Raw genomic sequence first — 27,536 nt, 5'->3', positions numbered from 1 at the left:
GAAGAATCATCATCAAGAACGCTACCAGCTGGATGACTAGAGACGAATTGCTTTCTGTTGCCTTGTGAAGATTAGGAATGTTGTAACAAAGATGAATTCATACTTTATGAGTATTTGTGTTGAACATCGCAGTAATGTTCGCGAAGACTGCACAATATAAGACCTTAAAAACTTTATTTGAATATAATTTTTGGGTTCTATTGTGCCATTCTCTCTCTGATATTATATTTCAGAAATAGGAATTAAATAGAAAAATGCTGCTTCTGTATCAGTTGTGTAATGACATTTTACTAGCAATGCCATATAATCATAAAGTACATGAGCAAATAGTTTTGCAATGCAGATATCCTTACAATTACTTAATTGAATATTACAAACTAAATTGATTATCTCTTGTTATTTTTTATGTAACTGCTTAAAATATGAGTACTTCTAACCTGCACTAGTAGTGAACCGACTCTTCGCATCCTTAGACCTCAATGCAATTACTTAACAAACATATACGACCCCACGTTGTTGTAAGAGAGAGGGAGAAATTCCTTTTTTATCTCGTGACAGCCATGAAACAAACACAATGTTCTTTGTTTGATTTTTAAAAATATCAGTCGATGTGGTGATATAGTCTCGTTCTCTGGGCAAGTCAAAAAGAGATATACATTTCCTTCACAGAATAGGTACGCTATGAATTACTTCGGTTTAACAGGCTGGTTATTACACGAAAGCACACAAAATCATAATAAATAATGGCGTCTAAGAAAGAATGGTTAATTAATACATATGACCATGGCTGGTTCTTGCCATACACATAAAAAAAGGATTTGTTTTAATTAACAAAACACAAATTTATCTGTGTTCTTATTCTTCTCGAGCTTTTTATCTTTTTGCTAACTCGGCGCCCCCTTTTCCTCGGCATTCGAAATGACCCTCTCTCTTCACCACTCATAGTCATAGCTATAGCTCTGGGGGACAGCCACCATACAGAGAACTTCAGTGTCCAATAGAGCATGATGTATAATTGATCCTCACCTGTTGGCAACGAGCATGGTGACCAGCGAAAGCAGACTGGTGACGAGGAGAGCCATGCGCCCTGGCACCATCTCAGGTGGCACCACGAAGCTCCCCCACGAGAGAATCACGAAAATGGTGCTGGGGAGGTACATTTGAAGCAGCTGAGTCTTGATCTGACGATCAAGAACTACGAAGACTCTAAGCTGCGGCAAAATAAAACCTGGAAAATATAATATGTACTGTATGTATACAAATAAGCTATAAGTGGTTTTATTAACCATGTAGGATTCATAATCACAACATAAATATGGACGGATTTATTGTTTTAAAAGTCCATTGTTTAGCCTTTTTATGGTGGGTTATATGCCACTGTCGATTCTGTCTCATATCACTTTCATACATACACAGATTAGGTAAAGTAAAGTTGTTATTAGCATTTCATTACTTAACTGTTATTTGTTAAAAATAATTGAATTGCTTGTTAACTGAATAACTAACTAACTAACTCCCAAGCCTTCTTGAACCCGAAGGTTCATGGCTGCAGCAACACAGGCCTTCCATCTTTCCCTATCTTGAGCAAGTTCTATATACTCTTTTCCATTCCTACCGATTTCCCTTAGGTCCATCTCAACGTTGTCCCTCCATCTTCGTCTTGGCCTTCCTACAGGTCTCTTACCATCAGGTTTCCCAACAAGAATAACTGTACACTGAAATGCCCCAGGCCGGTAAAGGCTCAGAACATTCCAGGTGCCTAATTTAATATCCTTATTCCTAATGTAGACCTTATCCTTAGTCCAGGGACCTCCCAAAGTAGTCCCCACCCGGAGATCCGAACGGGGGACTATTTTACCTCCGGAATATTTTACCTTGGGAACATCCATGGCCTTATATTGCTGTTTCTTGACATTATTTTTTTACAGTGCAGAGTTGTCAGCTCTACGCCTAACCCTCAATGTGAATGGAGGAACGCTTGTTAACTGAATATTTAATTAAATATTTGGATGTAACATAAAAGTCAAAATTTTTAACAAAGAAATGCTCTCTGTTGTAATAAAGTAGGCATTAAAATGATAACTATCTGATTCAACAAAAATATTTCCGTCAACAGGTGTCGATAATATTGCTTATGACGATAAGCTCTCGCTATATAAGTATGGCTCCAGGATCTAGTGGGCCCAGTAAGTTATCCACTGCGTAGAGAAAGGCTGTATAACTTTAACTTGGCCCTCTCTATAGAGCTAAGTGATGCGGGTGAGTTGGAGTTACTTACTTGGATTTATACGCCTTTCCACGGGTCTTGGACGAGAGCAGATGTGAACGTGGTACAGAGGAAGGGAGAACACCATCTTCCTTAAGGTGTTTTCTTTCTCCCACTGGAGCGTGCAGTTGTCTACTTGATTCAACCGAGCTGCGAATAGTTGGAAAGGAAGAAAGTGATGAGAAGCAGAAAGCGCAACCGCAGCATCTCCACCCTTCGCTTAGCGACGGGGCTCGAAATGGGAAATTTCACGAAACGAAACACTTTATTTTCGTTAAAATGTTTTTGTATTCTTTTTGCCCATAGTTACTAGAGCAACGAGAAAGGACTAGTGAAATGATGCGCTGTACTACAATTAATAATAGTTAATATTAAAATATTTACATAAACATCAAATTGTATCAAATACATGTTGAAACGCATCTTCTGGAATTTTCTTTCCTTTTAAATTTAAACAGACGGATATCGTGAATGGTAGACAGCTCGCTAAATTTGGGATATGTTTTCCAATTGAATGTACAGTCACCGGGAATGAAAATGGGACACTTAGATCCTGAAATACTCGCTTCCCTGCAGACGTTGTGTGTTACCTAATTCTACGGCGATAAACGGATATAAATAACAAATTTTCAATAGTCATTCCATATGAAATCAACACAGCCCACAACCTGACCATCTCATATTTTCATGAAATTCGGGGAGTTGAAACTATGAATGGAACTTAGTAACTATGAAAATTTTTAGATTCGTGCGTCTTGTAATTGTTAAATTATTCAAGGTCAAAGTTAGCATAAATTGCCCTTTTTGAGCCCGCTCAGCTATACTAAATCTGAGGTAACTCCGCCCCTATTTTGCCTAGGATGCTCAAATAAAGCTTTTTGTACAGGGAATTGAACAAGCTTTCCAGTGATATATAACAAGCATACCTTTGTATAAAAATATAATTTTGTCACGTGACATTGACCTTTGACCTTGAATATCTGAAAACATGTAATCACCAAAAATCGTGAAAAAATATATTTGGTCCCTCATACCATACCATAGACCATACTCTAAAACATATCAAAAAATCATTCTGGGACTGCAATGGGATAAGAAGATACAAAATAGTATGTGTAACTATGTGACTGATAAAAGCCTCATTACATGAACTATGACGAGTCAAATGTCCCTTAACACCCCCCTACAAAATGTAAAGGAGTTATCCTGGGTATAATTGGTCATGAAAGAAAAATGCGAGGCACAGGGAGATCCCTAGACGTGTGTATCAAGCGCAGGTCCGGCATATTGTTGACCGCTATATTGAATTCAACTCAAAAATTTCAAAGGAAAGGGGGTGATGTGATATATCAAATCAGGCTAGAATTTCACGAGATATGAAGCAGCGAAGGTTTTTCCAACGTATCTTTAGCCTGCAAAAAGTTATATGTATATATATTTCACTTACGATATATGCACATTATAATGTTGTCAATGTTCCTGTGAGCACACTCGTTGACGTTTCTCACACTCATATAGAACATTCTGCAATGTAGGAGGTGCAACAACATCGCAAGCAGCAACTATGCCTTCTCTCAGATGGTCAATATCACGGACTTTTAGTGCATGGACCATTCTCTTCAAATGTTTCTGAAGGTAAAAGTCCTCATAAGATGTTAGATCTGGGGAATGTGCAGGCCTTTTATTAGATCCCTGTCTGCCCATCAATCTACCTAGAACTTTACCATGAAGAAATTGCCACAATGTCCACATAGTGTGGTCACATTCTGCCCTGTTTCAAAACTCTGGAAAAGTGCCATATCCCGTAAGCAAGGATGAAAAACCTGTTCACTTAACAAATCCAAGAAGCCCTCACCATTTAAGGTTCCGTTGTTGAATATGGACCAACCATTCCAGTTCTCCATACACTATACCTCATCATTAGCTTACCAGCAACAACGATTCGCTGGGCTTCACTTCACTTCACCGTGAACATAAAAATTAGCCTCGTCACTGAATAATTTTTCATTCCAAAGGAAGTGTCAAATAATTGTTTGAGATAATTTTCCCAATATTCTTCACTATTCAACTATTTGGTAAATGTCGCTGGTTAAAATCATATGCAATGGTGCGTATACTTCTTTCTCTCCCAAGATGTCAGCGTGATCTCGATGAGTTCCTAACACGTTAGGAGCATTCCAATGCTTTGTTTTTAACACCTCGAAAAGGAGAAAATGGTTACAAGTGTGCAGTAATCACTTTTTGCTGGTTAAATATATGTTGGATAAACCTTCGTCACTTCATATCTCGTGAAATTCTAGCCTGATTTGATATATCACATCACCCCCTTTCCTTTGAAATTTTTACATTGAATTCAATATTGCGGTCAACAATATGCCGGACCTGCGCTTGACACACACGGCTAGGGATCTCCCTGTGCCTAACATTTTTCTTTCATGGCCAATTATAACCAGGATAACTCCTTTACATTTTGTAGGGGGTGTTAAGGGACATTTGACTCATCATAGTTCATATAATGGGACTTTTATCAGTCACATAGTTACACATATTATTTTGTATCTTCTAATCCCATTGCAGTCCCAGAATGATTTTTTGATATGTTTTAGAGCAGGGGTTTCCAACTGGCGGCCCGCGATGCCTTTTTTTGCGGCCCGCGAAGCCTGTTTGCAAAATATATTAATTTCATGTAATTTTATTAAAATACATTCTATTTTTGCTGTTAAATGAACGGAAGCTCTGTGAAGAAAGACAATATCACAGGTAGAATTGATTTTGCAGTCAATAATGATCATCAGAAGAATCTAACGTGACGTAACGTTCTCTTCACACCATGCATTCAACCCTTTCGCTATGCGGAATTGCAGGGAATCGTAATAAACTGATGATTTTCAACGTTACTTTGGAGAGGAATAACCTGGTCCATTTTCCAAGCTGTTGGCGGCAGCAGAAGATGAATAAACACTGGACTTTTCTGAATTCAGTGCAAATATTAAAGAAATAATGGACGAGTTTGACTCCAGAGTTGAAGATTTTGAAGAACTTAAAAGCAGCATCCAACTATTTAGCAATCCTCTTGACGTTAACATCAAAGAACAAGAAGCTTTTCTCTCCTACTTGAATTGTGTGATTTGCAAAGCGATTTCCTTCAAACTAGGCAAGAAAAGGGGCTCGAGTTTTTCGAATACCTTTCAAAGGAACGCTTTCCAAACCTTCGTAGCTTTGGGCAAATAATGACATCGATGTTCGGCAGTACATACACGTGTGAAAGTGTTTTTTTCTTTTTTTTAATGAAGAACCGCTACAGAAGCCGACTGGCAGATTCTTCACTGCTTCACCTTCTGAGACTTTCAAATACAGAAATTGAAGTGGACATTCAAACTTTAATGAAAGAAGCAGATCGGCCTCAATTTTCTGTTCAGTACTTACAATCTTTGTTATTTTAATCCCCCCCCCCCAAAAAAAAATGCGGCCCGCCAATCGACTGCTGGATATAATTTTAGCCCTCGGACCTTTTGAAGTTGGAAACCACTGTTTTAGAGTATGGTCTATGGTATGGTATGAGGGACCAAATATATTTTTTTCACGATTTTTGGTGATGACATGTTTTCAGATATTCAAGGTCAAAGGTCAATGTCACGTGACAAAATTATATTTTTATCCAAAGGTAGGCTTGTTATATATCACTGGAAAGGTTGTTCAATTCCCTGTACAATAAGATTATTTGAGCTTCCTAGGCAAAATAGGGGCGGAATTACAGCAGATTTAGTATAGCTAAGCGGGCTCAAAAAGGGCAATTTATGCTAATTTGACCTTGAATAATTTAACAATTACAAGACGCACGAAACTAAAAATTTTCATAGTTACTAAGTTCCATTCATAGTTTCAACTCCCCAAATTTCATGAAAATCGGAGATGGTCAGGTTGGAAATTGCACATATCTGTGTTGATTTGGCATGGAATGACTCAATAGTAACTTCTACCACCGCCGTAGAGTTAGGCAACACTCTTGCAGGGAAGTGAGTGTTTCAGGATCTAGGTGTCCCATTCTTATTGCCGGTGACTGTCCCTAATACTCTGTCTTAATATTACTTTTTTTAAAAGAAAATCAATTTGTGCAAGTGAAATATTATTTCCATATTGGGTCAACAATCCATATCAAGTGGTACAACACGTAATGTCCTGGACATTACACACTGTGATTCTTTGTTATTTAGTTGAAATGTTGTGTTTGTTCGCCTTTTAATTTGGCAAATATTTATGACGTCATAGACAACTAACATCAGATAGAAAATAAACTAACCTTCATATGCCAGGACCTGGCAACATTTAAGAAACTGAAAGATTTATCAACAAGCAAAATTCACGATAGCAACGGGTTAATAGTGCCAGAAAAAATGTCGAAAATAATTGTAATATGTGGTTTAAAGTTTATTTGATTGCGGTAAGTTTGCGTTTTCAAAAAAATATCTTACATTTAGGTGAAATAGTGAGTTATGATTTCCACGCCTTGTGATCACGGGAGTCTTTTGACACGACAGGAGATGCGAAGGGAAAAAATTACACGTTAGACTGAAAGGTACGTAACAAACATGGTTGCTTGACCATTTTTAAAAAAGTTTATTTTTTGTGTGGTGTGAGCCTCATATGTTGACAGTTCAGAACCACTGTTATTTTATTTTTACTATTACCGATTTGAAGATGGCGGGCATTTTTTTATCATGGCGCGCGTCATTTTCTCCATTCGTAAGCATCAGCGGCAACTTTCTTTCTCAGCTCTGGTAAGTCCTAGGACAATGAGACAAAAATCTGTGATGTTAAGCACATTATAGGCTACAATTATATTTGTGTGTAACTTTCTAAATATTATTCCTTCATAATACATTTTAAGGTCAAAATTGTGTATCCTAATCGCTCAAAATGACATTTTCGGACATTTTTTAGGGGGAAGGCAGTTTGTTTAACACTTGAATTTTTTTGTGCAAGTACCTGTGTACCAATAGTGTAAGTCAAAATTATTTGAAGCTTGAGACTTCAATTTTTTTTTCTACAGGGTCATAAACATGTACTTTTTGTTTAAAAAAATCCAAGTTCAGGGTTAAATATCTCTGGTGGGCAGTTGGTTAAAAATCTGAAATTTGTACACAATACAGCACTCCACAGTGTTTGGAAGTAACTAGTTACATGTAACTCAGTTACAAGTAACAGTTATTCTTTTTGAAAAATGTAACTAACTAGTTCATTTTAAAAGTAAGTAATTGTAACTGTAACTGAGTTACTTTTTTACGAGAGAAGTAACGTTTTAACAGTTACTTATACAGTTACTTTGCTACACTTAAATTGCTATGTAAGTGTCGGTAAATTTTTGGTGATTTAGGGTTTAAATTGAGCCGGAATTCAGTTTCTGCTGCGATATAAAAGCCCACCCTTTGATACATTAATTCTTGCAAACAATAGATGAAGAGGAAAAGAGAAAGTTGTTCTTGTCGATGTGCAGTTGGTAGGTTCCAGCCAGGTCCCAGGAATTTCAAGGTTTATCGTACATCTTTCGTTTGGTAGACCTGAATTCCAAAGCGATATGCACACCTCGGAAGGGTGGTGGATTTCCCAGAAGCTGGAAGATAAGCTTGTAAGAAGAGAATTCCTTCCTACTGCTGACAGTTTGTCATTGTCACTTTTGTTGTGTAAACTGTCTCTTGTTTCTGTAGTTTGTTCCTCTGCGGTTTTCCTCTGTGCCGTTATAACCTCCTCCCTTTGTAAGCAGCATCCAATAGTTTTTTATCTTTGCTATAATATCGAATTAAACTGAAAAGGGACGTACTGCAATATTTCATTCTTATTACGAAAGAATTTAACGGTACTGGTACTATGAACAAAACTGAACAAGACGAGAGCTAGGAAGTGCTCATATGAATGGAAAACAATGTAATTGTTTCCGTGTGATTTCATTTATCTCAGTTCCTGATAATTTAAAAATTGAAGTAAAAATATTTCCGGTTAGAATTAGCTTACTCACGATTATTCAGCATCTCTGGAAATTTTGAAAAGAGTAAAATATTTTGGTAAGTGCTATTCGTTTAAGATGTATGAGAACTCATTTTATTGAGATGACAAATGTAACAGATCTCGCCATTGTTATTGATACAACAGTGAATTACAACACTCAAGTGACAAACGAACGAAGCAGGAAGACCCTAGCCAACATTCTCGCTTGTTTATGTAATCGTCGCAGGTAGAACTTAAGGGGTAAGTTTAAAATGCCATTCTCACCTTCATTGATAACGTAAAATTATAGGCTACTACATTATATTTTTTATAATTTTCTGGTTCATAAACACTTGAAATTGAACAACAAATTTATTTCTCTCTGACACACGGCTTATGTGCAACATACCTCCCTTGTTAGAAATATTCTACTTGAGTGATTTATCTCTCTCTCTTTCTATAAAGTTATACAGTTTCTAGAAACCCCATCCATTTCCAAAGGATATTCCTTAAGTACAACACGGATAATAAATATAAATTCAATTTAAATATAAATGTTTGAGTCGCAGTAGCTCAGTCGACCTCCATGGCAGAGTGGTTAGCACAACACAGAAGTCAGAGGTCCAGAATTCTAGTTCGCTTCGGACACGGATGTTTGTGTTTGTCCCAATGAGAATACAGAAAACAGAGAAAATTGACATATGTGAAAAACGGGGGATACTACCGCATAGGGGTATTCCTTAAAAAAAAAAGTCATTATGGTTCCTGACTACCATGCGAGACACCCGGATTCGATCCTCGATAGGGGATATCTTGTATTCTGTCCACCAGTTCAAGCGGCTCCGGCGCCTACCCAGCGTCATAGAAAGTACCTGGAGGAATATAAATATGCTGACCAAGGCAGTAATTTATTTTATTAAAAACATAAACTAAACGTAACGTTTCAACCTTCTAGCAAGGTCTTCATCAGACTCTGTATCAAGTACAAAAGGTGAAGAAGACACAATGAACTGGAATGGGGGACTGAAGTTAAACAAAGAATGGAAGAAAGTGTTAGATAGAGTGGAAAGGATAAGAGAGAAAGAGGAGAGGAGAAGGAAGAAAATGAAGGAAAAAGAGCGTGAGATATAAAGCCCAATCCATATTCTATATGAAAGTATATATATTTCGCCTTTTAGGTGAATGTACAGTTCAATAGTGAAAGCCACCTGCTAGAAAGTTCCAAAACAACTTTCTAATAGTCTGGATGGAGTAATGTTTTGTGTATATATAATGCCCTGTTTTTGGTATCTTGTTACTTTTGTACTTGATACAGAGTCTGATGAAGACCTTGCTAGAGGGATGAAACGTTACGTTTAGTTTATGTTTTTAATAAAATAAATTACTGCCTTGGTCAGCATATTTATATTTTTTCATAATAATGGAAACAAGGCTTAATGGTGTTATACCTGGAGGAATATCTGGGGGGTAAAGGCGGCCAGGGGCTTATCTTGTCGCACAATTACCATCGCCCTCACCTTAGGGAATTTAGGTAAAAATGGCAAAGGAAAAAAAGGCAACGGAAAAAATGGCAAATACAATATACCTATTACGAGTTTACATGAAAATTAAGAAATTATGTGTCTTTCATTTCACAGATTGCAATTAAAATTTAATATAATTTGGTGTCTTTTAACATTAATTTGTCTTTGAATGGATACATTTTATTTTATGTTTCCAAAAATAATGCCGTTTATTTCTTTATTTCTTTTGGCAGAAGTTACTGCCGCTATAGAATCACATGCTAATAAAATGTAACCTTTGTAAATAATTTGAAGCACGTGTGATTGACTTAAGTGGGGGTGCAGCATAGAATGGTTTTTCATCTTGACTGAAAACAAGTTTACGCTTTGCGCGCACCTGCTGACCAGTCACACATGTTTGTTACTATTAGGACTTCAAGTCAGCCCTTATCTAACCCCCTCGCACTAAGAGGGGGTTAGACGAACTTGTTTACTTTTCTTAAAAATGAAAATTGTTAAATCTTTCTTCAACAGTCTGATCTGAAGAATGTTATAAGGTGGAGGAACAATTTCATGTGTCGAGGAATTCTAAAAAAAAAATATTGAAACAAAATCCTGTGTGTTCCTATGAGCATAATCATTCACCTGATTATGATGCTGTGAAGATAGCCAAGTGTCCTAATTTTGGACGGTATAAGAGAAAACTGCATACAATATACTTGAAGGTAGAAACAATAAAACAACAAGGTTTTCCATTTGGTGGGCAGGAATAAAGCCTAGAGAATTGCATAAAACGTTGTTTAAGAAATTCAAATTATTAACCCTCCCTTCACTGTACATATACGAAATGTCATTATACAGGGTGTTTCGTAAGTTCGTTTACAACGCTTGGGAGGTAATTGTGCGAGTGAAAATAAGGTGGAAAGTTCATGTAAGGAAATTCCAGAAACGGCTTTGTTGCCAAGTTATTGACGTTTGAAAACGTGGGAAAATGATTTTCCGAAGTGAATAATGGCAAAACGGGTGGAGAGAAGTCGTCTGTGTTGGGCGGTCCACTAAGAAATTGGGTACCCTCTTGTCAAAAAATCAGGCGGCAATGTTGTGCAATGTCGGCGCAAGGGATTCCCCAAAGAACGCGAACGAAGATGTTGACGGGAGTGGGGTGAGTGTGCTTTCTGCGTGAGCTGGTATCGACGAAAATTTGCATGTGTTGAATGGCACCAAAAAACAAAGAAAATTTCCTGAGCGAAGGGCACCATGACGTAAAAACGAAAAAAATGAACTGTCATAGGTTGCATACCCTGAAGGGCACACAGTATGCTTAATGGAGATGTGAAGGGAACCTCATCACAGACGGTTTTCAAAGTGTCCACCATGTCCTTCCAAGCAGAGGCGACAACGGCGAATCAAGGATTGTCTAGTGCGACCCAACAACACCGGCGTTTCTGCTATCGATGCTGCAGCTACATTGATACGGACAACGAGGTCCTCGGCTGACACGACAGGTGTTTCGTAAACGAGGCGTTTCATCTCTCCCCAGAGGAAGAAATCCAGGGGCGTAATATCAGGCGTTCGAGGTGGCCCCTGCCAATGCATTGGTTGTGGAATACGGTATTGAGGAAATTGTGCACATTCCGATCGAAATGTGGCGGTGCACCGTCATGTTGAAACCACAGTCTTTGTCTCAGTGCCAAGGGCACGTCCTCTAGTAGTTCAGGTAAAACCTCACTGAGAAATGCTTGATAAGTGGGTCCACATAGACGAACAGGGAGAATGTACGGTCCAATCAAATGGTCATGCAGTATCCCGCACCACACATTCACTGCAAATCTGTGCTGATGATGTGCCACTAGCAGTGCATGTGGATTTTCATGTTCCCGCACATGACTGTTTTTACTATTGAACACACCAGTTTTCGTGAAGATAGCCTCACCAGTCCATAGTACCGTCTTCTGAAAATTGGGGATAGTTTCAATTTGATGAACAAACCATTGGCAAAAGTCCTCACGTGGGTCAAAGTCCCGAGGTAAAAGGTCTTGCACTTTCTTCAATTTGTACGGGTGCATCCCCTCTTCTGCCAGGACTTGCCACACATTCACATGGGAGGTGTTTCGTTCGTGGGCTAGTGCGCGCGTACTGGTGCCTGGATGATCCATCACTGCAGTTAGCACATCTTCCACAAACCGTCGTGTTCGCACACTTCGCGGTCGTCCAACTACTCGACGAGGTGGCAACACTGATTATGTTTCCCGAAGTCGAGTGTCTACAGTTTGAAATAAGGTGTGCGATGGTACGTGGGTCGTTCAATATATAAGTTTCCGTATGCTGTAAAAGATATTTTTAAGATATATTAGAAAACTATACATACATGTGTAGGAGAATCCTTCCTCACTTCTCCACATAATCCCCATAGAGATTCAGGCATTTGTCCCACCGTTGCACAAATTTGTCCTTACCCTTTGCAAGAAAAATCAGGGCTCTGGCTATTGAGCACTATTCTCACATTCCGCTTCACTTCGTCATCTGTTTCGAAACGGTAAACTTGCAATTTAGACTTTAACACCGGACAAAGATGGAAATCACTCGGCGCTAAATCGGGGCTGTATGGAGGGTGGGGCAGCCGTTCCCACCCCAATTCTTCAATTTTGTGTTGTGTTTGCACTGCTGAGTGGGGGCGAGCGTTATCGTCAAGAAGAATTGTTCTTCCTCGTTCCAAAAAGTCCATAAGCAGAACGCCCTTAGCATCCCAGAAAACTGTCACATGCACCTTCCCAGCTGATCGACCCGTCTTGAACTTCTTCTTCACAGGAGACTGTTTGTGCTTCCACTCCATGAATTCGGGAGTGTAATGATGGACAAATGTCTCATCCCCTGTCACAATGCGCATGAGGAATGCATTGCAATCTTGCTGGTATCGCATTAAACCTTCAAGGCTGCAGCCCATTCTCATCAGTCGATTATCGCGACTCAGTTGATGAGGAACCCAACGTGCGCACACTTTGCGGTATTTCAAATTTCTCGTGAATGGTGTGATGGGCTGTTCCAACAGAAATGTTCAACCTTTCTGCAACCTCGCGTACCTTCACTCGACGGTTTTCTTGAACAAGTTCATCCACCTTCGCAATGTTCTCATCAGTAGTGGCACTCGAAGATCGCCCGGCTCGAACGTTGTCAAAAATGCACACCCAGACATCATCAAACAACTTGCACCAACGCCTAATCATTTGCACTGTCATTACGGAATCACCATAAACAGCAACAAGTTTCGTATGAATGGCAATAGGAGGTAAGCCATTCGCCCATTCATATCGAAAGACAGAACGAACTTCTTCTTTACTCCAGCTTTCCAACACGCGTGCACCATCCATGCTTCTGAACTCCTTATGACGCGAGCCCGCGTTTTCCGAACAAGTATTACTTTTCGCCCTTGAGCGCATGCGCCTTCACGTCTGATAACGAATCGATTGTTGTTCCTTGTAGACGAAGGCTGGCGCTTGTCAACCATGTGCTTCTTTTTAATGGCATTGCTTTATACAATATTTTATAGCACAGGAAAACTTATATATTGAACGTCCCTAGTAACACCCTATTTGGAAAACGCCCCATACAGACGCCTTGCAGCACGGCTATTACCTCCAGCCTCCCCATAAATCAGATGTATGTCCGCCAGCTCTTGGGACTTGTATGCAGCCATCCCTTACACCGGGCTACAAGTGTTTATGACCGTTAACACTAGTACACTTCACAGAACACGATGTCGTGTCAGCCGAGGACCTCGTTGCGGTATCAATGTAGCTGCAGCATCGATAGCAGAAACGCCGGTGTTGGGTCGCACTAGACAATCCTTGATTCGCCATTGTCGCCTCTGCTTGGAAGGACATGGTGGACACTTTGAAAACCGTCTGTGATGAGGTTCCCTTCACATCTCCATTAAGCATACTGTGTGCCCTTCAGGGTATGCAACCTATGACAGTTCATTTTTTCGTTTTTACGTCATGGTGCCCTTCGCTCAGGAAATTTTCTTTGTTTTTTGGTGCCATTCAACACATGCAAATTTTCGTCGATACCAGCTCACGCAGAACGCACACTCACCCCACTCCCGTCAACATCTTCGTTCGCACTATTCTCACATTCCGCTTCACTTCGTCATCTGTTTCGAAACGGTAAACTTGCAATTTAGACTTTAACACCGGACAAAGATGGAAATCACTCGGCGCTAAATCGGGGCTGTATGGAGGGTGGGGCAGCCGTTCCCACCCCAATTCTTCAATTTTGTGTTGTGTTTGCACTGCTGAGTGGGGGCGAGCGTTATCGTCAAGAAGAATTGTTCTTCCTCGTTCCAAAAAGTCCATAAGCAGAACGCCCTTAGCATCCCAGAAAACTGTCACATGCACCTTCCCAGCTGATCGACCCGTCTTGAACTTCTTCTTCACAGGAGACTGTTTGTGCTTCCACTCCATGAATTCGGGAGTGTAATGATGGACAAATGTCTCATCCCCTGTCACAATGCGCATGAGGAATGCATTGCAATCTTGCTGGTATCGCATTAAACCTTCAAGGCTGCAGCCCATTCTCATCAGTCGATTATCGCGACTCAGTTGATGAGGAACCCAACGTGCGCACACTTTGCGGTATTTCAAATTTCTCGTGAATGGTGTGATGGGCTGTTCCAACAGAAATGTTCAACCTTTCTGCAACCTCGCGTACCTTCACTCGACGGTTTTCTTGAACAAGTTCATCCACCTTCGCAATGTTCTCATCAGTAGTGGCACTCGAAGATCGCCCGGCTCGAACGTTGTCAAAAATGCACACCCAGACATCATCAAACAACTTGCACCAACGCCTAATCATTTGCACTGTCATTACGGAATCACCATAAACAGCAACAAGTTTCGTATGAATGGCATTAGGAGGTAAGCCATTCGCCCATTCATATCGAAAGACAGAACGAACTTCTTCTTTACTCCAGCTTTCCAACACGCGTGCACCATCCATGCTTCTGAACTCCTTATGACGCGAGCCCGCGTTTTCCGAACAAGTATTACTTTTCGCCCTTGAGCGCATGCGCCTTCACGTCTGATAACGAATCGATTGTTGTTCCTTGTAGACGAAGGCTGGCGCTTGTCAACCATGTGCTTCTTTTTAATGGCATTGCTTTATACAATATTTTATAGCACAGGAAAACTTATATATTGAACGTCCCTAGTAACACCCTATTTGGAAAACGCCCCATACAGACGCCTTGCAGCACGGCTATTACCTCCAGCCTCCCCATAAATCAGATGTATGTCCGCCAGCTCTTGGGACTTGTATGCAGCCATCCCTTACACCGGGCTACAAGTGTTTATGACCGTTAACACTAGTACACTTCACAGAACACGATGTCGTGTCAGCCGAGGACCTCGTTGCGGTATCAATGTAGCTGCAGCATCGATAGCAGAAACGCCGGTGTTGGGTCGCACTAGACAATCCTTGATTCGCCGTTGTCGCCTCTGCTTGGAAGGACATGGTGGACACTTTGAAAACCGTCTGTGATGAGGTTCCCTTCACATCTCCATTAAGCATACTGTGTGCCCTTCAGGGTATGCAACCTATGACAGTTCATTTTTTCGTTTTTACGTCATGGTGCCCTTCGCTCAGGAAATTTTCTTTGTTTTTTGGTGCCATTCAACACATGCAAATTTTCGTCGATACCAGCTCACGCAGAACGCACACTCACCCCACTCCCGTCAACATCTTCGTTCGCGTTCTTTGGAGAATCCCTTGCGCCGACATTGCACAACATTGCCGCCTGATTTTTTAACAAGAGGGTACCCAATTTCTTAGTGGACCGCCCAACACAGACAACTTCTCTCCACCCGTTTTGCCATTATTCACTTCGGAAAATCATTTTCCCACGTTTTCAAACGTCAATAACTTGGCAACAAAGCCGTTTCTGGAATTTCCTTACATGAACTTTCCACCGTATTTTCACTCGTACAATCACCTCCCAAGCTATGTAAACGAACTTACGAAACACCCTGTATACGAGAAAAAATATTGTGCTACAAAGTTCAATAGAACATACATACATATAACACCCGAAATAATCAGCTTCTAAAGCCATACTTCACCAGGTTAACATTATTTCAAGAAGAAACTGAACATATGGCAATTAAAATATTCAATAACCTACCAAATGATATTAAAGCAGGAAATATGGCAAGTTTCAAAACCAAGTTTTAAAAAAAAAATTAGTTAAATAGGAATATTATAGCGTTAGTGAACATCTAGATTGTAAATTATAGAAATTTGGTAACTATATTTTTTATCTGAACTGTACTGAATCCTCCAAATACCAATGTATATGGTTTATATGGAGTAATGCAATTCAAATTCAAACATCCTACCTGTGGCATAGCTGCCGTCTCCGCAACCCCCGCAAATGCGGGGGTGCCCCAAGGTATAGGGGCCCCGCAATGTACTCCTGAAATTTTATATAATTGCAGAAATTTCCATTAAGAAGATCGATTTGCGAAACAGAAATCTGGTTCCCAGTAATATGTAACGACGTCTGCGATAATAAGCAGCGGAGTATTGTCTCAGCCAGAGGGGCCCGGTAACTTGTCATATGAATCCCCCTCTGAAATGCAGAATTAACTTACTTGCTCCGCAGATAGCAATCGATAGAAAAATATCCCTCATCTCATACCGTTATAGCTGCGCAGTTTGTCGTAAATGTAGTGTAGTGTATAAATTGTCTACGGTTATGAATCCTTTAGAAAGATTCGGTTGCTCAACCAGTCGATTCCTTATTGCTACACAATAAATATCAAACTTGGTAATTCATGACCTTTTACCGCTAATATTAGTGTTACACGTGATATTTAAAATTTAACTTCACATTAAATATTTTCAAGGGGGGGCCCAAGCCTTTTCATATTGGAATACGAGTTGAAATTAATTTCCAACATTGTCTACACTTGTTACGTTTTACTTCAAAGGGGTACAAAAACCCCAGTAGGAGGTGGGGCCCAGGGGCAATTACCACCTTGCCCTGACCTGAGGGCCATTATCCCTTCCTCTGCCACGCAGGGTATACAGCGTATTAGTTAAATGTGTCCATTATTTTGTGTAATTTTGTGAAGTTCATTTTTCTTACATATTTAAATTATGTGGACATTTCTGTCGGAACTATTTTTTTCCTTTTCCAATGTGTTACGATTTTGTAATCTGCAGTGTGCAATGTGAAAATTTCTGTCTGCGAATTTCCTTGTTCAGAGTTTGGGGATAGAAGAAAGGATTCTTGCATGGATCAAGGATGCTTATGCAAATTCGAGTACTGATGATCTGTTAATAAAACTATTATTGTTTCATTAAAAAGACTTTAAGAAATATATGATCAATGGTCTATCGAAAAGAAGTGTCAGCGTTAAAATTATGATAAGGTCGAACCTTTTTTGTAGGGGGAGTGGTTCAGTCCTTCCAAGCGGCAAATTTCCAGTGAATAGAGTCCGATCGCAGCTTTTATCTCCCAAGACCGGAGACCGTGACCATTTTTTCGTACCAGATAGCAATTGACTTTGTGTGATGTTAGGTCACCACCGGAAATCGAGAGGTCACTATTAGTATTAGAAGGCTAATGTGAGTGACTCTTACGTTGAATCTTGGCGTGGCGCAGCCAGGGATGGCTTAGGGGCTGAAGGCGCAACCACCTCAAAGTCCATGAAATGAGTGCTTACTATCCCTTAACAATTCACCCAGAACATTATTTTTTTTTAATATTTGTATATTATATGTAACCTCATTAAAAAATGTTTCAAGCAAAAAGCACAAAGGATCACGAAAAATGTATTTGGCAGTGGGAAGCTTTCTCCTCCAAAAGAGATTCCTAGCAGTGCCGCTTAGTTTAAATACGAGAAGAGATTTCCAGATTCTTCTTCCAGTTATTTATCAGAGATTCAGACCATCCTGATTTAGTTTCAAGAAGGTAATACACTGATATATAAGTCGATAACAAAAAAGAGAGTATTTGGGGTAAAACTTAATTGAGGGGGGGAAGGCGGTAAGGGGGACTAGCTAACAATTGTACGTCCGTTCCACTCCCGCATCATATTCTTTTGTCAGTAAAGGGGGGGGGGGATATTTTACTTGCAGGGGGTCCCAGAGAACTGCGCTACGCCACTGCATCCTACAGATTAAAGACTGTATAGGCTATATTGTGGAAGCTAATCAGGTGCATCCAGCAAGAAAATGCAGCAGTGAAAGCGATCATTCTGCAGGCTGAGAGAGGACAACTGCCAAAGAAGAAAACTTGCCATTTTCACTTTGACCATTTTTTCCGTTTGCCATTTTTACTTGGCCATTTTTAACGGACACCACCTTAGACCATGATCAAGAAAGTGTGCGGCCCTAACTCAACACATCCCCATACGCCTTAATGGCATGGCGCAAAACACAGGAGAGCACTTCATTTTGTAATAAATGCAAATATACGAAGACTTATATTATGTACCAGTAACATAAGTAAAATACCTACATGTTAGTCTTCACAAAATATTTTTTTTACAATTAATGATCGACTTGTGCAATTTGGTTGCAAGAAAAGTTTCAGTAGAAAGTTACTGTAAAAGTAACTTACAGTTACTTTTGAAGGACATGTAACTGTAACTCAGTTACTTTTTAAAATGAGTAACTGTTACTTTTTTTAAGCAAGTAACTGTAACTACTTACCTTTTTAAAAGTAACTTTCCCGACACTGGTACTCCATGATAAGTAACTCCAGTAAAAATTCAGAGTTTGATATTCAATTGGTTTAAGAGATACAAAACTCGTGAAAAATTCGATATTTTCCATTAAATATGGTATGTCTAATTTCATTTCTTATAAACATTTTGTGTTAAAATTCTGGAAACTGTAATTTGGAATGTCAATCAACAACATTACAATCCTGAAATGGATCTGCAATAAAGTATATATACGAGGGCGTGCTGAAAAGTAAAGCTTCCTATGTTTTTAATTATTTGATACCTTGTAAACGCATTTTGGATTTTGAACAACCATACATTGCACTTATAGGTCTTTCCCGCTTCTCCATTGAAGGTTTCAAACTTCTATCGCCAAAGGGTGCTGAACTATAGCGAGGAAAATGGCAGCATATAACCATGCAATGTCGGTGTAGCACCTGAAGTAGCGTGCCGTGATCGAGTTTCTAACCACAGAAAATGTACTACAAATTGACATTCATCTGAGACTGAGGGCATTTTACGGGGATGAATGCGTAAATATCAGTACTGTGCGACGTTGGGCTTTTCATGCTCGTAAAGAAATCCCCAGCTCAACACGATTCCGATGACCTTCATCATTTGCAGTACGCGACCTCCCTCTCCATTCTCTCACTTACACTGATAGTTTTGAACTTGGAATTTTTTTAACAAAAAGTACATGTTTATGACCCTGTAGAAAAAAGGAGTAAAGTCTCAAGCTTCAAATAATTTTCACATACACCATTGGTACACAGGTACTTGCAAAAACAATTCAAGTGTTAAACAAACTGCCTTCCCCCTAAAAAAAAATGTCCGAAAATGTCATTTTGAGCAATTAGGATACACAATTTTGACCTTAAAATGTATTATGAAGGAATAATATTTAGAAAATTACACACAAATATAATTGTAGCCTATAATGTGCTTAACATCACAGATTTTTGTCTCATTGTCCTAGGACTTACCAGAGCTGAGAAAGAAAGTTGCCGCTGATGCTTACGAATGGAGAAAATGACGCGCGCCATGATAAAAAAAAATGCCCGCCATCTTCAAATCTGTGATAGTAAAAATAAAATAACAGTGGTTCTGAACTGTCAACATATGAGGCTCACACCACACAAAAAATAAACTTTTTTAAAAATGGTCATGCAACCATGTTGTACGTACCACTTGATAAGTTCATAAAATAAAGTACAGGGAATATTTAATCAACTTGGACGAGCAAATAGAATTAAATCCTAAATTAATTTGGGGTTATATAAGGGACAAGTCACGTTCGACGAGAATACCAACGTACGTATTTTGTGGTGATAAATCCTCTGTACATTCGGAAGTGTCATGTGAGCTTTTTTCTGACTATTTTGCTAGTTTTTATGTTCCTGCTGATAATGAAATATCAATCACAGAGCGGGAAGACATTTATTCAAACAATATACCAGAACTTTGTGTAACTAATGAGGAAGTTAACGCAAAATTTTGTAACCTACGTTAGGGGAAATCGACGGGATCTGACCTAATACCTTCACATTTCATTTCCGCTTGGGCCAGTGGACTTTCATATCCCTTAACGATGTTCTACAGAAAAATGTTAGAAACCGGTATGTATCCTCTGAGATGGAAAAATCTCTAGTAACACCAATTCATAAATCAAGTGACAAGCATAACATTTGTAATTATCGTCCTATATCACTCCTGCCTATTTTTTCCAAAGTCTTGGAATCGCTTATATGCGACCACCTTAAATGGCACCTGAGAAATTCAATTGCACCCCAACAACATGGTTTTGTACGGGGGAGATCAACGGTTACAAACTTAGCTGTAATAACACAGGATATTGCTGATAGCTTTAATACCAGACAACAAATGTTATTTACACTGACATGAGTAAAGTATTTGACAAGCTGAATCACGTAATTCTCATACAAAGACTACGTTCAGTGGGGGTATAGGGTCAGCTATTAAAACTGTTAACTAGTTATATATCAAACCGTACGCAAACTGTTGTATTGAACGATTTTTCATCTTCTGAAAGGGATGTGCCATCTGAAGTGCCCCAAGGTTCCAACTTAGGCCCATACTTGTTTTCATTATTTGTAAACGATGTGCCCATAAAAATGCAAAAAGCTAAGGTCTTAATGTACGCAGATGACGTAAAGTTGTAAAGATTCGGTCAGTAGACGACTGCACAAAACTGCAAGACGTTTGAACAATTTTGCCGAGCGGTGTACACAAACAGGAATGGTCCTGAACGTAGATAAATGCAAGATTGTATCTTTTAGTAATAAGAAAAAAAGTTGTCTCTTACCACTATAGTATAGACAATAAAATAGTTCAACGAACAAACAATGCCATAGATTTAGGCGTTACGTTTACTTCTGACTTAACATTTAATTGTCATTATCAAGCTATCATAAAAAGAAGTCTGAAACTTGCAGGTTTTATCAGGAGAAACTTTTGCATAATTTTTCATTTTCAACGGTAAATAGGACATACATCTCACTAATTCGCCCGATGTTAGAATATTGCAGTTCAATCTGGAATCCTCAGCACAAGACTTGGGAGGACACAGTGGAAAAGGTACAAATGCAAATGGTCAAATGGTTGTGTTTTAAAAGCGATATTGAATATCATAATAGAAATTATGTAACTTTATGTAGCCATTTTGGTATCAATACCTTGAAAGACAGACGAGTTTTTCATGATCTAATGTTTTTACGTAAATTAGTAAGACAAGATTGGCTATGTTCTGAGCTGTTATAGAGAATAAACTTCCATGTAACACCTTTTAGAGCGAGGAACAGAACACCTTTCTACACGCCATTCTCAAGGTTAAACATACACAAAAACTCGCTAATAATAAGAGCTCAGGAATCGTTTAATGCAGGGCTCGAAAAATCCCGGTCGCCAGGTCGTCATGGCGGCTAAAAATTTCATCCTGACGACTGTGATCTTATGCTGTAATATGTACGAAATTCAAATTGCAGTACAGCGTAAGTTAGCAAATGATTTTTTTTAAAATCAACGTTGTGAACATTCCAGACAATCAGTAATAATTTCTTACAACATCCCATTTCCTGTTTTCTCGAATGATTTAGCGATGTGTTGAATACCGTGATGCTCAGCCTCTTATTCAGATATTCAGAGTGTTTCAAAAGTTGCACAACCCAAACTTTAAAAATGTATATCATGAAAACCGTAAAAGTTATTTACACTGGGTTTTCTGCATTATAAAGTCTCATCCATTGAGATATTTTTCAATGCTTAAAATTATCAGTTTTCTCCATACAGAAAATTTAGATAAATTAATAACTGGCGGAAGGCAGCGTTAAAATTTTTCCAGAAATGCACTTTTGAATGACAAAAATTCGTAAGAAATTGTCGAAGGGTCATAATTAGATGTCTGATGACATGTCAATCTATCATTTGCGACCAATATTGCTCATGTGCAACATTTGATGGATTTTTTATTGACGATTTTATGGATTGAGTGAAAAAGTGCCATTTTTGGGACATATATGGCAATGCTAGCAGGTCGAAATATTGTCAACAGACGCACGCCACATGTGCCTAAGTATTGGCTATACATTTACGTGAAAAATCATAAACCAAGATATTGTGCCAAAATTGGACTCTTGCGAGAATCCTAGTCTGCCTCTGGTTACACTGAATTCTCTTCGCTCACTTTCGACGCGACTATGCCTGTTCTTTTAATTGATTCAGCATGGCGTATTCCTTGGAGCAGCGCGTGTGCATTGATGAAGAGTATTATACTACTCATTCTTACACTCATGTGCAAGAGGTTTTCCAAGAAAAATCCCCTACTTCTGCTGTACCTCACAAAGCAACTGTTTTACGACTAGTCAAATACCAACAAATGATCCCACAAATTATTAAGAGTTGGTATTATTATTGAAGATTATACACACACAGATGTACTACGTAGAAATTTTTCAGCGAAAAATGCAGGCTCGATCAGGACTCGAACCTGGGTCTCAGGCATACCGTACGATTTCTCTAACCACTGAGTTACTTAGCCGGCCTGGTTTCGCCTGATTTCTCGCTGTCGCTGTTTTTTACCTGTGTGGAATCTTCTCTGCCAGTGCTACCGCAACGGGATCTGTTGCCTTTGAAACGCAGTAGTCTTCGACGTTACCTGGTTCCTCCCAGCGAAGAGATGTTAATGCATTTTTCGCTGAAAATTTCTACGTAGTACATTTCCTGTGTGTGACTGATCTTCAATAATTAACATCTCTACGCTGGGAGGAACCTGGCAACGTCGAAGTCTACAACAGATCCCGGTGTGGTAGCACTGGTAGAGACGAATCTTCATAGGTAAAACAGCGACAGCGAAAAATCAGGCGACGCACAGTGTTCAATTCTCGCAATCTAGCTGGAAAAAAATCATTTTTCGAATCTTGTATTCATGGCTAAACTGCTACACATGTATGTTAGGAAATGTCCAGGGGTAATTGTGATGATTGTTTTTCATTTGACTTTGAACCGGAAGTTATGTTTAGATGGTCATGAACCTCGTGTCACTAGGCACCACGCGCAGAGGCATTTAGTTCGCGCGTGGAGTAGCTCATGTTTAGACGCGTGCTGTATTGTTATTTATTGTTCATGACTCACTGCGTTCATTGTAGTGGTAACGTGGGTATCTATGCTGTGTTTGTGCGGGGTGTTTGTGCGGGGTGTTTGTGTAGCCATATCGTAAGTACTGTTTGCAATAATGTTAAGTGAAAAATGGTGCTACAAAAGTATTATGTTATTCCCTGTCAAAACTTGACGAAGGATTACAAAAAAGTACCATATAGTACACCCGTGTAATTTGCACATGTTGCGTAACGAACTTCCCGCTTGCGTAAAAGGTTAACACTACATGCGCGTAGGTGCGCGATTTACAACAGCGTATAGTTTTATTGCGCAGTGCACCCTGTTCAGGTGGTAGTTGTTTGATGTATGGCTGCAGTCTTCTCCCAAAAACAGAAGCGAAGAACTGTACAGATTTGTAGTGGATAGACTGGGGATACAAGATTGTCCTCCAGAAGTCGAAGAACGCATTGTCAGTGTAATTAAACTGTATTGTGTGAAAATTAGGGCCCGATGGTTGAAGAGTAACAGGCATAAAGACAGATTTTAGTGAGGTAACGCACAGTGGCTCAATGAATCAGTTTTCCACCAGAGGTATACGGATGTATGTGTTCCTGGTACGTCCAGTGGATGTGATCCAGGTCGTCCTACGAAGTTATTCCAGGAGAGTGGCCCAAGGACGAAGAACAAGGCAGTTGCACATCCAGTGCGGAGCCGAAGTCAGGGAGAATTGTCACAGTTCACAAGATTTTAGTACATGGTGCACACATTATTCGGTCTTGCATCCTGCCTATCGGGCAGCTGTCAGAGGACGTACAGGAGGTAAGACATAAGGACATTAGGAAGTTCAGGGAAGGTCATAGCAACAAATGATGATTTGCTGCACATTCTGCTTGCGTCCTCGGATCCGGTAATATCATTGCGCCGAAAACTCCCAATCAAGAAGTCCGGGGCACTGTCACCAGCAGTTCTAGGTCTCCTTTCATCCGGTCTCCAAAGAAGGGGCAGTTCCACCACACCAGCATCTGACAGTTCTGGAAGCAGCAGCGCGAGCGGAATGGATGAGGACACTGATTAAGATATGTATAATACATACAATTCTATCATTGCAATCTAAATGTTTTGACTCAACATTGACCTGATGTGTAATCATCTTTTATAATTCAAATAATATTAGTAATAATAATTAATTTGAAGTGTAATTTTTTTCATTAAATCATTTATTCTCTGCGCGATTAATAATATCATCTTACTAGTATCAACAATTAAAATATTAATTTCATATTTGTCAGTATCAATTATGTGAGTTTTCCAGCTCATTACAACCACACAATTTTTTTTTATTCTAAAGTACTTCAGTTATAAGGACCATCCGAAATTTAGAAAGTAGTCTCATTAGTATAACTTTCTACGTCACTCTCGGTGGCAAAATTAGTGCGCAGGAGTAACAGCAATAGCAAGCATGGCTAAATATTATGAAACGAGGTTAATAAGATCAATGGAGGACAAGACAACTAGTCTTAGGAATTTTTTCCAGCTAGATTGTGAGAATTGAACACCGTGTGACGCCAGGTCGTCTCAGTAGCTCAGTGGTTAGAGAAATGGCACGGTATATCAGACCCCCGTGTTTGAGTCCTGGTCGAAACTGCATTTTTCGCTGAAATTTCTACGTTGGTATATATTGTTGAAAATCAATTCTCAGATGTTTTCAGCAAATTAACAATATTTTTTAAAATAATGTAATTGCTTTTATATGGATACATGCTAACATAAATTTATTAACCCAATGATAGCGTACATGATTAGTTTAGTGCAGAAAACCTGGTGAAAATACCTCTTACGGTTTTCATGATATTTATTTTCCAAGTTTTGGTTGTGCGACTTTTGAAACACTCTGTAGTATCCACAATTGCTAGTAGGTAGTTTCCTGGCGCCTGATTTTCAGAGCTGGCGCCTAGCTCTGAAGAAAATTTCTCGAGCACTGGTTTAATGAATTATCCTTAGTGTATGATTTGGATATATTTTTTCATTCATGTTATTCTATCAGGCGCAACATTTTGTAAAACATTTATTTTATCGTATTTGTAAAAGAGTTTTAACTGTATTTATATGTTGCCACACTATCATAAATCTTAACATTATTTTATGTATTAACATTAACATTATTATCATTTGTGTATTTTGTTAAAATTGCACTGTTAAAATTATATATCTGTACATTATATTCAGAATAAATGGGACTTCGGTCCTGTGATGGACTAATAAAGAAATTAAATGAAATGAAATATGGATTGTGTAATTTTACGTATGATCAGGGGTTGGATTTATTTTTTGGCTGAAATTTGACTATTCTGTTAATCTGTCAGAACAATCTAATCCACAAGACAAGTAGCCGGCCCCCGTGGCGGAATGGTTAGCACATCGCGCTACGACGCCAGGGGTCCTGGGTTCGAATCCCGGCATGTGAATGGATGTTTGTGAGTGTCCATTCATCAATTTCATCATATCATCACTCATCCCCATCTTCGCAAATTAGCCAAAAGTGACACAAGAAGCGAAGGCAAATAAAGCAAATCAATAAATAATAAATAAACAAGACAAGTAATAATAATTAACTAATAAAAAGGTGAAAACCCAAGCCACAAAAAAGACGAAGGCAACATAGACACCATGGCCGTATTTAGAGGGGGGGTTTCTAGGGTTCAAACCCCTCCGAAACATCTGACATGTTGGATTAATGGAAGTTCAGAAACCAAAATCTGTAACTATTTTTAAATTTTTTTTTCGAAGTATCACACAAATACAAGGAGACAATGTTGAAACGATAGAGCTAGAATTTTCATACATTTGGAATTCTGAAAGTTGAGTGAAACAGGATTTATTCTCGGAATTGCAGTCCACCCAGGACCCCTCCATTTTCATTTATGCTGTCCTCTTTCCAGTTTAATTCCTGCGTCAGAAGGAATATACGCTGAAAATTCCCTTATGATTGTCCCAAAATTCCCTTTCCAACTTTTAAATTCCCTGTCCGATAAAGTTGAAAATCCCCCTTGATAGGAGTTCAAACCTAGGATATCCAGTTTCGTAGCGCATTACGCGATTGAGGTTACAATCCATGCACCAGGCTAAGTTTTTAAAGAGAGTAACTGGTTCCACACTTTTCAAAATTCCAAAAATTAAGTTATAAGGTCAAACAACAAAAACTTTATGACTAAAATTTCTATCTAAATTTTAGAGCTTTTTCTTGAAGATATCTTAAAATTTGATAACAAAGTATAATAATTGTGCATTTCAGTACACACTGTACGAAACGTAAAAAAAACAAAAAAAACTTGTGCTCGATATTCACTCATCTGCTGAATTGAGTAAGCCCCCTTAAGGATATAATAATAATAATAATTATTATTATTATTATTATTTTGGAATAAAATTGTTTTATTATTATGAAATTTTAATTATTATTGTATAATTATTGTTATTATTTCTATTATTCAAATTTCTGGCGACGCCCATGGGAACAATTATGAATGAACCCCCCCCCCCCGAAATGTTTTCTTGCCTACGGCCATGATAGACACCATCTCTGCTAAGCTCTCTCGCGGCAACAACGCATTCCATTTAGTGGGTAAGCTTATATGAATGTTATAGCTGTACGTACTATTAAAGAGCATTAACAACTTAGTTCACACTGAATAGGAAAATGTAGTGAAATATCTAAAACTTTAAACGAATCGGAACGATCCGTTCCCTTTCTGACGAGACGGGACGGGAAGTTTCCAAATACTCACGAATCGGAACGCCATTCGGTCCGGTTTGGTCCGGTCCATTTCGAGCTCTGCGTAGCGAAATAAATATATCAATGCTCTGCACAACCAGAATCTCCCATAATACATGGTCCGAATAAGATTCCAGGCATCCAGAGTCTCCATAATAGCGTAGTTTAGAAAAGAAAAATATATAGGAGAATGAACTGTTACATTCAATGGCAATTTGGTGTCAATTCATATATCAAAATAGAAACTCGCGAACTTACAAACGAATATATCCAGAACGCAGATTTGTGTGTCGATTGGATAAAGTGCGAAGTCGAAGTTGCATTTCACAGTTAGTATTGCTCTGAAAGTATAGAACGTAAATTGATATTAATATACGTTTACACATTTTGAAATGTACATATTACAGAATTCACAATTTAGTTATCAAGCAATGCAAATAACAAATGCTTACCACGACACACGACTTCACTCGTCGCTTTATATTCAGGGTCTTCTCATATTCCCAGACCCGTATTTAGGTTGGAGGAAGCGGGGAGTCTTGCCTCCAAAATGTAATTAATATAACTAACAACTTGACATAACTTGACCTAAAACTTAAAACTGAACTTGTAAACGTGGGGGAAGTGTCCTCGATTCTGTTAGACCCCGGTATCAACATATACAGGGTGATTCAGAA

The 27,536-nt window shown here is 39.0% G+C and overlaps 1 protein-coding gene across 1 annotated transcript; it reads right to left on the bottom strand.

The window, feature by feature from the left end:
* Positions 1 to 1,022: 1,022 nt before the first annotated feature.
* LOC145985554 (glycine receptor subunit beta-type 4-like) lies at positions 1,023 to 27,181 on the bottom strand. The gene is made up of 3 exons (XM_083119624.1): positions 27,118 to 27,181; positions 2,279 to 2,416; positions 1,023 to 1,228 (listed from the first exon to the last, which is right to left on the bottom strand). Exons 2-3 carry the CDS (start codon positions 2,352 to 2,354, stop codon positions 1,023 to 1,025), a joined length of 282 nt encoding a protein of 93 aa, XP_082975750.1. The 5' UTR covers positions 2,355 to 2,416; positions 27,118 to 27,181.
* Between the last annotated feature and the right edge of the window lie 355 nt (positions 27,182 to 27,536).

This window comes from Lepisma saccharinum, chromosome 3, assembly GCF_977018435.1.
Source record: "Lepisma saccharinum chromosome 3, izLepSacc3.1, whole genome shotgun sequence".
In the NCBI taxonomy this organism is placed as follows: Eukaryota; Metazoa; Arthropoda; class Insecta; order Zygentoma; family Lepismatidae; genus Lepisma; species Lepisma saccharinum.
The sequence above is the reverse complement of the archived record's forward strand: the minus strand, read 5'-3'. Positions and strand labels throughout refer to the sequence as shown.